Source organism: Ptychodera flava, chromosome 18 (genome assembly GCF_041260155.1).
Source record: "Ptychodera flava strain L36383 chromosome 18, AS_Pfla_20210202, whole genome shotgun sequence".
Taxonomy (NCBI): Eukaryota; Metazoa; Hemichordata; class Enteropneusta; family Ptychoderidae; genus Ptychodera; species Ptychodera flava.
The window spans coordinates 5202312-5217596 of NC_091945.1; the positions used below are offsets into that span (position 1 = coordinate 5202312).

Genomic DNA, 15285 nt, shown 5'->3' on the forward strand with positions numbered 1-15285 from the left:
ACAGTCTTGGTACATTAAAGGGATATAGTCGTCGGAACTGCGCTCAAAGGTCGTATGGGACCCATACGACCCATGGCAACAATGTATTCAAGGCACAATGGTGATTGATGAAAGTTAAAACATGTCTGTCATAATCTATCATGGTATAATTTAAATGTTGCAGCTATGATGATGAGATGCATCTAGATAACGTGCACGAAATACATTGTTTGTAAGCAAGAAACTCGCACAGGTGCAGTTCCGACGACTATATCCCTTTAAATTAAAACATAAACTTATACTATTTTTATGAGTGAAACACCATGACGACACATCCCTCAAAAAAATTATATGACGAAATTCTGAAGATATCAAAAAAATTATATAACGAAATTCTGAAGATACCGTCAGGAACACATTGTGAACAATCTAGACATTGAAAGAGTTGTGCATATGTTAAATTTCTATTTCACGAGGTCAGGTATTCTAGTGCCCACATCTAGGTATGTGAAGATGGTTCTGTTGTTGGGATTATTTCCTCCATACTCTTAGCATTAGCAAGGCCTTATCTTTAACAACGTACACATGCTCCTCAGTCTCCAACTCTTTTCATAAGGTCTGATGTGTTATTGGATTGACTGCCTAAGGTTGTTCTGTAATGATAATATTTTACCTGCTTTCATACATTGATATTTTAGATGTGAAACTCTTGCATCCAATGTCTTAAATCATTCTTTGCATTCATGAGGTCTTATATTTGTATGGTAAACATGTCTCTCAAGACCACGCTCTCGTTTGAATGGTGTATGACATGAATTAAAATGATTATGACCTGACATCAAATTTCATCAATATATGTCTCATAGAATCACTTTGAGGGAGTTTCACCATACTCTTCATATTTATACAGTCGGATATTTGAGCTGCTGAGTTCATGTGATATTTGCATTGGTTTACATATGGCTTTAAAATTGTACCTAAATGTGAATAAATTTATCACACTCTTTACACTCATGTGGTCTGACACAAGAACGGATATGATTGAGTACCTCGTCCTTTCTTTTAAATGTTTTACCACACTCCCAACATTTATGGGGCCTGATCTCTGAATGGGTCAACACACACCGGTATGCTTTTTAAGATGTCCCTTTTGTGTGAATGTTTTACCACACTCTTTACATTTATATGGTCTGTCACAAAAATGGATCAACATATGCCTCTTAAGATTGCACTTCTCTGTGAATGTTTTACCACACTCTGTACATTCATGTGGTCTGTCACAAGAATGGATCAACATATGCCTCTTAAGCCTTCTCTTCTCTGCGAATGTTTTACCACACACTTTACATTCATGGGGTCTGATCTCTGAATGGGTCAACATATGCCTTTTAAGATTGCTGTTTTCTGTGAATGTTTTACCACACTCTTTACATTCATATGGTCTGATACCAGAATGGATTGACATATGCTTAAGTACATGGCCCTTCATTTTAAATGTTTTACCACACTCTTCACATTTATGGGGTCTGATCTCTGAGTGGGTCAACATATGCGCATTAAGATGTCCCTTTTGTGTGAATGTTTTCTCACACTTTGTACATTCATGTAGTCTGACATCAGAATGGTTCGACATATGATTGAGTACGTGAACCTTGCTTTTAAATGTTTTACCACACTCCATACATTCCTGTGGGCTGACATCAGAATGGTTCAATATATGATTGCATACGTGACCCTTGCTTTCAAATGTTTTACCACAATCCCCGCATATATGGGGTCTGATGTCTGAATGGGTCAACATATGCGTTTTAACACTGCTCTTCCGTGTGAATGTTTTACCACACTCTGTACATTCATGTGGTCTGACGCCAGAATGGATCAACATATGCCTTCTAAGATGGCTCTTTTGTGTGAATGTTTTACCACACACTTTACATTCATGTGGTCTGACATCAGAATGGATCAACATATGGAGGAGTATATGATCCTTGCTTTTAAATGTTTTACCACACACTTTACATTCATGGGGTCTGATCTCAGAATGGGTCAACATATGCATTTTAAGATGTCCCCTTTGTGTGAATGTTTGACCACACTCTTTACATTCATGTGGTCTCTCGCGAGAATGGGTCAGCATATGGGTTTTAAGATTGCACTTCTGTGTGAATGTTCTACCACATTCTTTACACTCATGGGGTCTGATGTTTGAATGGGTCAACATATGCTTATTAACACTGCTCTTGTGTAAAAACATTTTACCACACTCATTACATTTATGTGGTCTCTCACCAGAATGGATCAAAATATGCTTTTTAAGACTGCCCTTTTCTGTAAATGTTTTACCACACTCTGCACATTCATGCAGTCTGACACCAGAATGGATTAACATATGCCTTTTAAGATTGTCCTTTTTTGTATATGTTTTACCACACATTTTGCATACATGTGGTCTGACATCAGAATGGATCATCATATGCCTGAGTACATGATCCTTGCTTTTAAAGGTTTTTCCACACTCCCCACATTGATGGGGTCTGATCTCTGAGTGGATCAACATATGCCTTTTAAGATTGTGCTTTTGTGTGAATGTTCTACCACATTCTTTACACTCATGGGGTCTCTCGCCAGAATGGATCAGCATGTGCCCTTTAAGACTGCCCTTCTTTGTAAATGTTTGACCACACTCTTTACACTCATGGGGTCTGATCTCTGGATGGGTCAACATATGCTTTTTAACATCGCTCTTCTGTGGAAACATTTTACCACACTCTTTACATTTATGTGGTCTCTCACCAGAAAGGGTCAAAATATGCTTTTTAAGACTGCCCTTTTCTGTAAATGTTCTACCACACTCTGCACACTCATGTGGTCTGATATCTGAGTTGCTCAATACATGTGTCTCAAGATTGCCATTCTGACTTAATGTTTTACCACATTCACTGTGTTGGAATGATATGAGATCAGAAGGGATTGCTGCAAGCCCCTTGAGATACATGCTGTGTGTGAAGGTCTTGACACTTTCTTCACATTCAGTTTCTTCTGCCCCTGAATAGTTCAAGCTATGTGCTCCATCTTTGCTGTTTTTCATATAAATTTTACCACACTCAGTGCTGATTTCACCATCATAGTTGTCCCCATTATGAGGATGGCACTCAACCATATGGACAGAATCTTTGTGTAAAGTAGTTTGGTGTTCGATGTGATGGTCCTCGTACCTTGTAGTCATGTCTTCGTTGCTGTTCTCCCTGTTGGACATTTCATATTCCAATGTTATAAAGCCACGTTGCATGATGCTCTGTACAATAATTGATGCATCTGTTGTGAGAGAGTTTAATATAAAACTGTTCAGCAGAGTACGGTAGTAACAACAAGGCTCCACAAAGCACTCTTTGGATAGAGAGCTGTAGGCTGTTGATGTTTCTTGGGAAAAACTAAAACAAAGGGGAAGGGGTATATGAAGGATTATGATATTCTCATTGTACGTACATAAAACTTTGATATTACCATGCAAAAATGAAATATTATCCCAGCTTTGATTAAAATATGCAAAAATGAATTATTATCCACAAGCTTAACCCTTTTCCTGCCAGACAGTATCACTTCCCCTTCAGTCAAGTCAGTAAAAAACGGTATTTAGCCAAAAGATGACGTATTTTCACCTGCTTGGCTTGGTCTGCTATAGCATCTTTAGTCCAAAAAAATCAAGTTTAGAGTATTTATGTTTTCAACAGTTTTCAAATGTAAAGTATTATGTTAAAATACACCATATGAAATATGTTGTGTTTCATTAGTTTTAACCATCTTGACCTGATGGTGAAATATGGCCTTGGCAGGAAAAGGGTTAAAGGACTTATGTTAGTAGATCAAGGAGGAGGGGGCTTTATGTGCAATGCAATATACCGGTAGTATACACGCACTGGCACCAATCTGATTGGGGTCTATAACTACCACTGATACCATGAAGGGGAAATGATATTCACAATGTTAGTAGAGAACACTTCAACAACAATATACAAAAATGAAAAATTGTCCTTACACTTAAGGGACTTATCTATTGGTCGAAGGGGGCTTTGTGTTCAGTGCAATATATACAAGTACTGGCATCATACTGATCGAGGGCCCATAACTATCACTGAAGGCATGAAGGTGACAAGATATTCACAGTGATAGAAGAAACACTTTGAGGAAAGCATGATATTGTTCTCACACTTCAGGGACTTATGTGCATTGACGACGTGGGAGGTCTTTGTGTATAGTGCATAATATACAAACAGAAGCACCATACTGATCCAGGGCCTATCACTAACACAAATGCCACGAAGGGGAACATGATATTCACTGTGTTAGTTGAGAATACTTTAATAACAATATGCAAAACTTAAAAATTATCCTTATGCTTGAGCTAATTATGTTATTGGACTGGGGGGGGGGGGGGGGCTTTGTGTAAAGTAAAGTAAGCCTTTATTGAAATCGTATCCCAGTTGGGATCTTGATCATAAAGTTTTGCAAAAACAACAATGAAAGAGTATAGTATATATATATAAATATAAATATCTATATATGAGGTCAACATATTACAGGTTCATATATAGTTTACTTTGTTTTTTCATTTTGTCTTGTCTGAGTTTAAAACATGTATGTATTTTCCCAATTCACATAGTGATGCTCTATCTGTCCTTGAAAAGATGCTTATAAGGTCTTGTGTGCCTCTGAATGCGTTTTTACAAATGTTTAGTTTACTGAAAAAATCATGTCTAATGTCTGTGTAGCCTTTGCAATAAAAAAGAAAATGTATCTCATCTTCTACTTGTTTGTTTTGGCAAATTGGGCATGCTCTGTCTATGACATCAAGGTTTCTATATCTACCTGTTTCTATGTGTAGTATGTGTGCACTAATGCGTAACTTGCATAGGGCTGATGATCTGTGATCTGGGTTTTTTATAACATACAGTGCAACAAGTCATCGTTGATGACACAGTCCCCACTTGTAATAATGGGTACTTTGATTACATGTCCTCAGAGAGGATAGAGTCCTCTTCATTAATTAGGTCTGTGATAAAAATACTTTGATACAGATGGCGCTCAATGGCCAAGAATGAGTTCCATGGTGATGAAAACATAAAACCAATGTAGGCCACCATCCTAAAATGAGTCAACTAGGAATTAATCACCAGGATGTTGCAAAACATTTTTGCATACAATTCTAACACTTAACAGATTATCACTGGTACCATATTTCATAAAGTTTGATGCAGTATTTACAACACTATGAGATCAACATCTGTATCAAGTTTCATCACATTTGACGTTGTATTAATTTGTGGCTATATCACCCTAATTAGGAAAGTTCATTACTTATGCAATTACAAATTAATTAAAATGACACTGATAAATGTCTTTTTCAACGTTAAAGCAATGTGAGCTTAACATCGGTTAACATCTGTATAAAGTTTCATGAATTTGATGCAGTACATATTTCTTGACATATCAGCCTACTTACGAAACTTCAATAATTGACATGTTACTGCTCCATGAAGTGAAACAAATTGACGAGCATATGTATGAAATAGGTCAATGTCAACTTTGAATGATACTGGTGGAAATATATCTGAGTTATGGCTCTGTACATGAAAACATCGTAATAAAATGGCTGCCTAGCAACATATTGGATCGTATCACATAAAAAATCGACGTACATATGTATGACATAGGTCAATGTCCTTGTACCAACTTTGAATAAAATCAGTTGAGATATGCCTGAGTTATGCCTCTGTATATGAAAAAATCGTAACAAAATGACCACACAGCAGCCATATTGGATCGTATCACAAAACAAATTAACGTGCATATCTATGACATTGGTCAATGTCCTTGTACCAACTTTGAATAAAATCGGTTGAGATATGCCTGAGTTATGCCTCTGTATATGAAAAAATTGTAATAAAATGGCCGCCTAGCGGCCATATTGGATTGTATATGTTATATTGGATTGTATCACAAAACAAATCGACGTGCATATCTATGAAATTGGTCAATGTCCTTGTAGCAATGTTGAATAAAATCGGTTTGAAACATGTCTGAGTTATGGCTCTGTACATGAAAAAATCATAATAAAATGGCCGCCTGGCGGCCATATTGGATCGTATCACAAAACAAATTTACGTGCATATCTATGACATTGGTCAATGTCTTTGTACCAACTTTGAATAAAATCAGTTGAAACATGTCTGAGTTATGGCTCTGTACATGAAAAAATCATAATAAAATGGCCGCCTGGCGGCCATATTGGATCGTATCACAAAGAAAATTGACGTGCATATCTATGACATTGGTCAATGTCCTTGTACCAACTTTGAATAAAATTGGTTGAAACATGTCTGAGTTATGACTCTGTACATGAAAAAATCGTAATAAAATGGCCGCCTGGCGGCCATATTGGATCGTATCCCAAAACAAATCGACGTGCATCTGTATGACATATGAAGTAATCCTTGTACTAAGTTTGAATGAAATCGCTTCTTGCATCTCTGAGATATCTGTGTGAACGGACGGACGGACGCACACACGCACGCACGCACGCACGGACATGACCAAACCTATAAGTCCCCCCGGACGGTGTCCGTGGGGACTAATAAACCAGCACCAGCATCACACTTATCAGGGGCCTATAACTATCATTAGTGCAAAAAAGGGGGACATGATATTCAAGGCGATAGAAAAGAACACTTTGAGGAAAACATGTAAAAATCAAAAATTGTTTTCACGAATAAGGGACTGACATTATTGGACGAAGGACGAGGGCTTTGTGTACAATTCATAATATGCAAGCACTGGTAGCATACTGAAAGCACGGCCTATAACTATCACTTAAGCCATGAAGGGGACATGATATTCACAGTGTCAGAAGAGAACATTTTGATGAAAATATGCACAAAAGAAATATAGTCCTCAGACTTAAGCCACTTATGTTATAGGCCGAAGGGGAGGGGGGGCTTTGTGTATAATCGGGTCAGTCACAATCAGGGTGCTCTAGACAGATTTTGACTTGTTACACTCTAATATAAAAAAATATTGTGCAAAATTTAATGAAACATTGTTCTCAAAATGAAACAACCAGTAGAACCTAAAAGGCTGCATCGAAAAAATTGTTTTTTCGATGATTTTGAGCTGTGTAGTAAAAAAAAATACCCTAAAATGGGTCAAAATGAGCGTTACGGTGTTTCATCTGAAAAAGCACATTTATTTAACTTACGTTTTGAAATTGTTGGATTAATTTTTCAATCGTTCAATATATTTAAAGCATTAAATAGCATTTCTTCTTTCTTTTGCAAGTTATTTCATCTGAATACATGGATTTGAATGGAAATGGCGTTATAACAAGTGAAATGGGTGTGTCGTTACATTTGAATGTAATCAGCACTTAAATTAGTTACAGACAGTGAAATGCCTTCCACTGTTTGGGGGGGGGGTGATTACGACATCTGGAATAATCCTGGATCCAAATTTCTCATCAGTTCTTGTGTGTCTTACACGGAAATGTTGCAAAAATTGATCAGCAATGAAAAAATTTACTTCAGCTTTGTTTTCTGAATCAAATTTTACTGCGAATGGATACCAAATATAACAAAATTATGTTCACAGCCTTCGAAACTGTCTCATAACATAGGCTGGGTTGGTGTAGTTTAAGCTCACAAACTGAGAAAATTACCTAAAATATAAAAATTTGGGGGCTTCCTAACACTTTGAGCAGAAAATTTATCTAATAACATCCCTCAGGACTTTTGTAGTTTTGAGAACAAGTTTCTTGACCTAAAATGACAAAATTGTCTTAAAAATAAGAATTTGTATATTTCAGGACAACTTCCACATATCTAACTATTGTCATCCCTGGACATCTTTGCACCAAATATAAAAGCTGTCTGTCCAGGGGCTTTAAAAGGAAAATATTTTTTACGATTTTTGGACCAAAAATAATAAAATTGCCCCAAAACTGTAATTTTTCCAATTTTTGTCTTAATTTCAACAAATTAGAAGGGTAACACCCTTGCAAACATCTAACCCAAATTTGACAGAAACTGGACTGGTGGTTTCAGAGAAGAATAATTTTTACTTAAAATGAGGAAAATAACAAAAAATTCAGCAAAAATACAAAATTCAAGATATCTTCACGATATACACAAAACTGTACAAGGTCTACCTAAGGTACTTGTATACTAATTTTCAAAGCAATCAAACCAGTGGTTCTTGAGTTATTGATTTTTGACCATTTTCACATTTTTAAAGCTCATTTGCATAATGGGCAGTGCAAACTTCATTTGAACAAAATCCCATGTACAGCCCAGGATGCATCCACTGGCCACAGACCAAATACCGCACTAAAAAGAGCAGCAGTTCGTGAGATTTTGAAGTTGACAGACATACTGTACGTACGTATATATACATACATACATACATACACACATACATACAGATGCCACAGACTTCAGCTTATATGATAATCTCACATTGGTGTGACCAAATGTGAGCTAAAAAGAAATATTCTCTTTGGGCTTAAGGAATTTATATAATAGGACGAGGGGGGGGGGGGGGCTTTGTGAATAATGTACGGGTATAATATACAGGCACCACCACCATACTAAAGACGAAGCCTATAACTATCACTGAAGCCATGAAGGCAGACATAATATTCCAGGTGTCAGCAGAGAATACTTTAATAACAATATGCACAAAAAGAAATATTGTCCTAAGGCATAAGGGACTTATGTTATAGGACAAAGAGGGGAAGGCTTAGTGTATAATGTATTACTAGTATACCATACACAGGCATTAGTGTCATACTGAAGACGGGGCCTATACCGTAACTTAAAATTTTTCCACGAAGGGGGATATGATATTCTCAGTCATAACCCTTTGACAACAATATGCGAAAGAGAAATATTGTCCTCAGGCTTAAGGGACTGATGTTATTGAACGAAGGGGGAGGGCTTTAAGCACAATCCATACTACTCAAGCACTAGTAGCATACTGAAAGAGGGGCCTATAATTTTCACTGATGCCACGAAGGGGGACATGATATTCACAGTGTCAGAAGCAAACAGTTTGACAGAACCATGCAAAGTTAGATTATTGATGCAAAGTTAGATTACTAGATGTAGTATCAATGTACATGAATAAACAAATATACGAATTGAGTTTTAACTCTGCAAAAGACATGAAAATATCTGACAATCAGTTTATCATTGCATACATACATGTAGGTGACTGACCACCCAAAGATGATTCTAAACATTACCGTAATGAATTAAATAATACAATGGTTTCAATCGGGTTCGAACTCACAAATAAGTGAATTTTGGCATTCATATGGTACTTCATACAATGGTGGCCAACACATACATTGAGTACATGGCCCTTCCTTTTAAATGTAATCTTAAACAAAAGGAAAATAATGGCATGCGGTGTACCTGATAGTTTGCCATTTTAGTAATATTTCAGGAATTTCCCAGTACGATATGACAAACGCTTTTCACCAAAAGAAAGAGTATATGTCAGTGGTCAAAAATTTGAAATTTAAAAAGTGCTAAAACTGGAACTTTTAACCTGAGTCGCATCGTTAAAAGAGTGTACAGTTTACCAATTTCCTTTTAAGGGGCAAGTCATTATCAGCCTTATCCTACGCAAATGCGTAAACCTTGACACAGTGCAAAGAAAGTTAGATGTGCTGATGCACAAATATGTGTATGTCCAGACACGTGAAAATGTAGGTATGACACTAGTTCAGCCATGGACCCTAAGTATGGTTCAGCTGTATTTTGTTAGGATTTGGTGAATTCTGTCTTAGGCAATTCATTTGACACTAGACTCATTGACACTTATGGCAAAATATGGCAAAACATTGTCACACTTGTACTCAAGGTGGATAGAGGGACTGTGACACAAACACAAATGTAGACATAACCCCCCAAACAAAACTATCATCTGGCCTGGATAACAAAATCTTACCTTTCATTGATAATGTATTGTCTTGATATTGTTGGCACATCCTTTCAGTCAGTGTCTCTAATGGTTTCACTAGCTCATGCATTTTGTCCGAATGTTTTAGAGATTTGAAAATTGTAGCACATTCTGAAACAGATATGAAAAGATTCAAAGCTTAGAAGCCATAGAGCAACATTAACAGCAAACCTATGATATTGCTTGACTGAAAAAAGATAAATAATCACATATACATATAATGTGATTCACATACTATATAATTATATTCACTGAAAATATTAGCTCAATAAAAGGGTTTTCTCTTGATTGTGCAATTGCGCATTTCGAGCCATTTTCTGCCCTTCAAAAGTTACTGACAGTGCAAAAATTGCGCACAAAACACAGCAAGCAAATACGCCCATATGATGGTGACCCAAGCGCATAGTGTAGGGACCTGTGAATCTGCTGTTGTTTCTGCCTCCTAAAATGTCAAGTCTGCCCCCTAATTTTGATGAATGGTATAGGGTAGAAATTGGTGTGCATGCAGAGAAAACACTGCCATAACAATGTGCTCCAGCAAAACTGAGTTTGAAAAAACGTGCTGAAATCTTAAGCAACTTCAACACTCACAATTCCAAAACACTTTGGGCACACCTCTTCTTTACTTCCTTGTAGTCTAAACTTTAAAGCTCTTTATAACATAGCTCTATAATTTATTTAATGACAAACCAATATGTAAATACTGCACTATGTACATTTGATAAAACTCTGTAAGTCACACTGTCCTGTTCTTGATCTTCTCAGAGCAATTATAGGGTGGTCACCGCCACTCTTTAATTGTTTTATAAACAATCAAAACTCATAAGCATTGTGCAAAACGATTACAAATTGCAAATTGACCACAACTCTTCTTGAAAATCCTGGGGAGATTAGGTCTGGAGGACGCAAAATAATTTTGTTTGAATATTTTTAGTAATCTAGGAAGTCAACTGAGATCCGATCACTTTAGAGCCCTAAAAATCCCTTTCAGTTTGCATGCCAGTGGCCAGTTGCCGTGGTGTGGCCATTATTCCCTACTCGTGCCTCACTTGTCTGTGTTAATCCATAGACAGTAGAGGGGGCTACTGTCTATGGTTAATCACAGTCACGTTTGATCTATTTCGCTCTCGGCCTATGCGCCCCATAGACGTGTGTACATATGCCTCAGGCAAATGTACACATGTCTATGGAGCGCATAGGCCCAGAGCGGAATAAATCACAGGTGACTGTGGTTAAGCCACAGGGAATAGAGTAATCTTGTTGTTGTTGTTGTTGTTGTTGTTGTTATTGTTGTTGTTGATGGTGATGATGATGATGATGACAATGATAATACAAAATATTAAAAAACAATGTGTCATTCCTTGCTGTTGTTTGTCGATGTTGTAGATAATTGTAAAAGAAAACTGTAATCGTGACAAAAAAACGACGTAGGTCGCCCAATGTGAGGACGGGAGTGACGTTGGGCGACCTACGTCGTTTTTTTGTCACGATTAGAGTTTTCTTTTACAATTATCTACAACATCGACAAACAACAGCAAGGAATGACACATTTTTTTTTAATATTTTTTATTATCATCATCATCATCATCATCATCATCACCATCAACAACAACAATAACAACAACAACAACAACAAGATTACTCTATTCCCTGTGGTTAAAGCCTGCCAGGGCTGTGGCTTCATTAGCTGCTATGTAGCGACCCACATTACCAGGCAAAACCTTGAGTTACAGTACTGCAGCTGTCGCCTCACGTGGTTAGAGTCCTTAGGGTAAAGCTTAGCTAAAGCACAGCCTTGACTCTATTGTCTTTGAGCTTTTGGCCATAGAACCTCAGGGGTCTTAGCTCTGCATGGCAGGGCTGTGTGTTACCGGCGTCATACGGCTGTGGTGGGAGTAGCTGTGATATCGCAGCGGTACTTGTGGCTTACTAGTATATCGAACGCGCTCGGGTCATTGGGGTCATCGCCACAGTCGATGACCCTAGTGACCCGACGTTCGATATACATGTATGCCACAAGTACCACTGCGGTATCACAGATATGGTGGGAGGCCGTATTACGCCGGCAACGCACAGCCTTGCCATGCAGAGCTACGAGGGTCTATCCTTTAGCGAAGGCCAAAAGAGGACTGAAATAGGCCTTCCATCGTGTCATTGACCAAAAGCGACTGTGCACTACGGGTGTTTCGAGTCCGCTTCACATGGATCATACCTTGACTGGCTTGTGGACCACCGCAGTTGTTGTTGAATACACTTCCAGTGCCACCGCCGCCATTGTAGTTTGGTCTTTCACAGGGCTCCAAATCCGAAAGAAGACAGTCCTTGTTCATCATTTCCAACGATTTCATCTTACAAGAGAAGTAAAAAGTTTGCAGCAAAAATATTTTAGAAGGACATAACATTTAAATCTTAGATTGCGTCAAAGCATGGTCACGCCACAAAAATCGCGGCTCCGGCTGTGTCGAGTACGCACCAACTTGCAGTTTTGGCGTGGTTTTGATTATATAATATGAACCTCTCAACTGAACTTTGAAACACCCGTTGGGGGCGTTTTGCAGGAAGGCACCCAGTGTTTCACCACTGACGGTGAAACCACAGGTGACCCAAGTATTACTGAGTTTTTCACACTGTTTTCTCTATCATTTTCTCTTCTTTCTTCATTCTCTGAATGATCGGAATAAATAAAATAAATGGTTTATATAACCTAACCTAACCTCTGTGACTCTTTATTTATTTTACACTCCATTACAAGGACGTATATCTCTCATACACACATGCTGTAATTAATTAGTCAACACAACTAATTATGCTAATCCGTGGACTTATCAGGGATTTTACGGGTTGGTCAACATCGCGAAAGATAGGAATGGTTACTAACATCACTATCTTTCCGATGTTGACCAACCTCTGATAAGTCCACGGATTAGCATAATTAGTTGTGTTGACTAATTAATTACAGCATGTGTGTATGAGAGATATACGTCCTTGTAATGGAGTGTAAAATAAATAAAGAGTCACAGGTTAGGTTAGGTTAGGTTATATAAACCATTTATTTTATTTATTCCGATCATTCAGAGAATGAAGAAAGAAGAGAAAATGATAGAGAAAACAGTGTGAAAAACTCAGTAATACTTGGGTCGCCTGTGCTGACATCCGCGGTACGCGGTGTTCAGTTTTTACGGCTGGGGATGGCCGCAAAATCTTGTCGCCGGTGTTCAAAAAAATATAGACCCCCCCCCCTGCATTTTTCGCGAAAAAAAGATGACCCCCCCTTTGTCAGATGAAAAATTTTGAAAATAACCAAAACCCATATGTCAAATTTATCCGCACAGTTTGGATTTGAACTCCGGTACGCGGCGCACTTTATTCGTGTAGCAGAGATGCCAGTGCACAAACTTCTCAGCCACATCCATGCAAACGTCTGTTAATTAGGACGACTGTAAGGCAATTTTGAACTTAATTTCCATAGACAACTTATGTCCATGGACATTGTATAAAGTAAACTTTATTGGAGTGGTTCGCCAAAGGCAGCCCTCCGGTTAAGAGGGTCATGGGCCATTACGTAAAGTCAACTTTATTCTAGTGGGCAACCAAAGGTGGCCCGCTGGTAAAAAGAGGGTCGATCATGGCCATTGCACGAAGTAAACTTTACTGAACAGGGCGTCCGGCCGTTAAGATTGTCATGGGGTATTACAACAAAGTCAATGAATTGTAGAGGGCCGCCGCAGGCGGCCCGCCGGTAAAGAGGGTCGATCATGGCCATTGCATGAAGTAAACCTAATTGGAGTGGGCCGCCAAAGGCGTCTGCCCGTTAAGAGGGTCATGAGTAATACATAAAGTATATTTATAGTAGTTGGCCGCCGGTAAAGAGGGTCGATCATGGCCATGGCATAAAAGTGAACTTTATTGTAGGTATTATGTTTTTGAAAATGTGGTGACCCCCCTTTCCTACCAGTGAAAAAGTGATGACCCCCCCTTCGCGGATTTAAAAATTATGATGACCCCCCTGGATTTTGCCGCCCCCCCCACCGGCCGTAAAAACTGAACGGTCCCTAAGCTTACCGCAGCATATCGTGAGGTTGCATTCTCAAATACTGGACGGAAATCAGCTGGAGCAATTGCGATTGAGATCTTGATTTTTTAATCAATCCTAAAACCTCAAATGCATTTCAAATACCCGCTAGTTGATCAAACGTTGTTCAAGAACACCGTATAATCATACTCAGGCTGTGTTGAATTTCAAATTCAAGAAATAATCGCCATACATCTGACTGATTTTCATATTTGCATTATAACTACGCAGTTACAGGCAATACTCTGGTTGTGTGCAAATTTATTGATTGTGCAATTTTCAAAATCATCCAACAGTGTCTCATTCAATTTATAACAGCTCATTAAAAATGTACCCATCAGAATTGTTTAGTTTCCTCTATATACCACTTGCAACCTCATGCTGCCATCAGTATTTAAAATTGTTTATCAGACACCCATAGAAAGAAAGCATGATGCTCATTCCTCTTTTCAAGATACTCTGTTATCTGCACCTCAGTATTATTTCTCTGTTGTTTTTCTGTTAACGCGATAACGACAGATTGCAGGTTCTTCTGTGTGTTAATAACATGTTCTTGACAAGAATTTAACTCAAAAACCATGCTGAAACGGCAAGGTTAGCTTATTGAACAAACCTGAGCAATACGTTTATTTCATTTTTTTGCTGACAAATGACAGTAGCTGCAATTTTGATAATTTTTCTATATTTTGGTGTGTTAGCACTTTTTCTTTCGCCGCAAAATCAAGTATTTTGGTTTGTCAAAAGTTTTTTATTCTATACAGTCAGCAATAAGGCTGTACTGCAATTTAATTTAGTTGTTTAGATATAATTATAAAGTTTGTGTTGGTATTGGAAGTGAATACTTGGTATATTCTATTGAGGGGGTAGAAAAAGAATCTCTGGTATGGAAGATATGTCTTCACATTCAATTGTCAACAAACACGTAGAATTACTTTTTGTATAGTAGTGTTAGAATGCGCGATTGCAGGAATCCCCGCCTTTAAAACAACCGCAAAAGTGCGACATACTCAAGCCTCTCTATAATGAGATATTAGATCATGATTTACAACGATTGGAGATAATTTATATGCGGCGAAAAAAGGTAAAATTTAGCAACCCTTCCACATTGCTATGCACAAAAAAGTGGCCTTCCCTTGGCGGGTCACAGTCCATATCAATAATATCTCATTTGTATGACCTTTCACAGAATACTTTAAAACTTTAATGCCATTTTCCACTGG

General features: G+C 38.0%; 1 protein-coding gene across 3 annotated transcripts in view; it reads right to left on the reverse strand.

Moving 5' to 3' along the window:
• LOC139116725 (zinc finger protein 11-like) overlaps positions 1-12478 on the reverse strand; it is a 36390-nt gene extending 23912 nt beyond the window's left edge. Inside the window, exons 1-3 of one of the 3 annotated variants that reach the window (XM_070679336.1) lie at positions 12206-12478; positions 9982-10104; positions 639-3294 (exon numbers count right to left, since the gene is read on the reverse strand). In XM_070679336.1, coding sequence (XP_070535437.1) covers positions 1094-3294; positions 9982-10104; positions 12206-12395 — 2514 coding nt within the window. In that variant the 5' untranslated portion in view covers positions 12396-12478 and the 3' untranslated portion in view covers positions 639-1093. Of the gene's footprint in view, positions 1-638; positions 3411-9981; positions 10105-12205 lie in introns of those variants that run through there. The other 2 variants (XM_070679339.1, XM_070679337.1) reach the window with 2 other exon arrangements.
• Positions 12479-15285: the final 2807 nt, after the last annotated feature.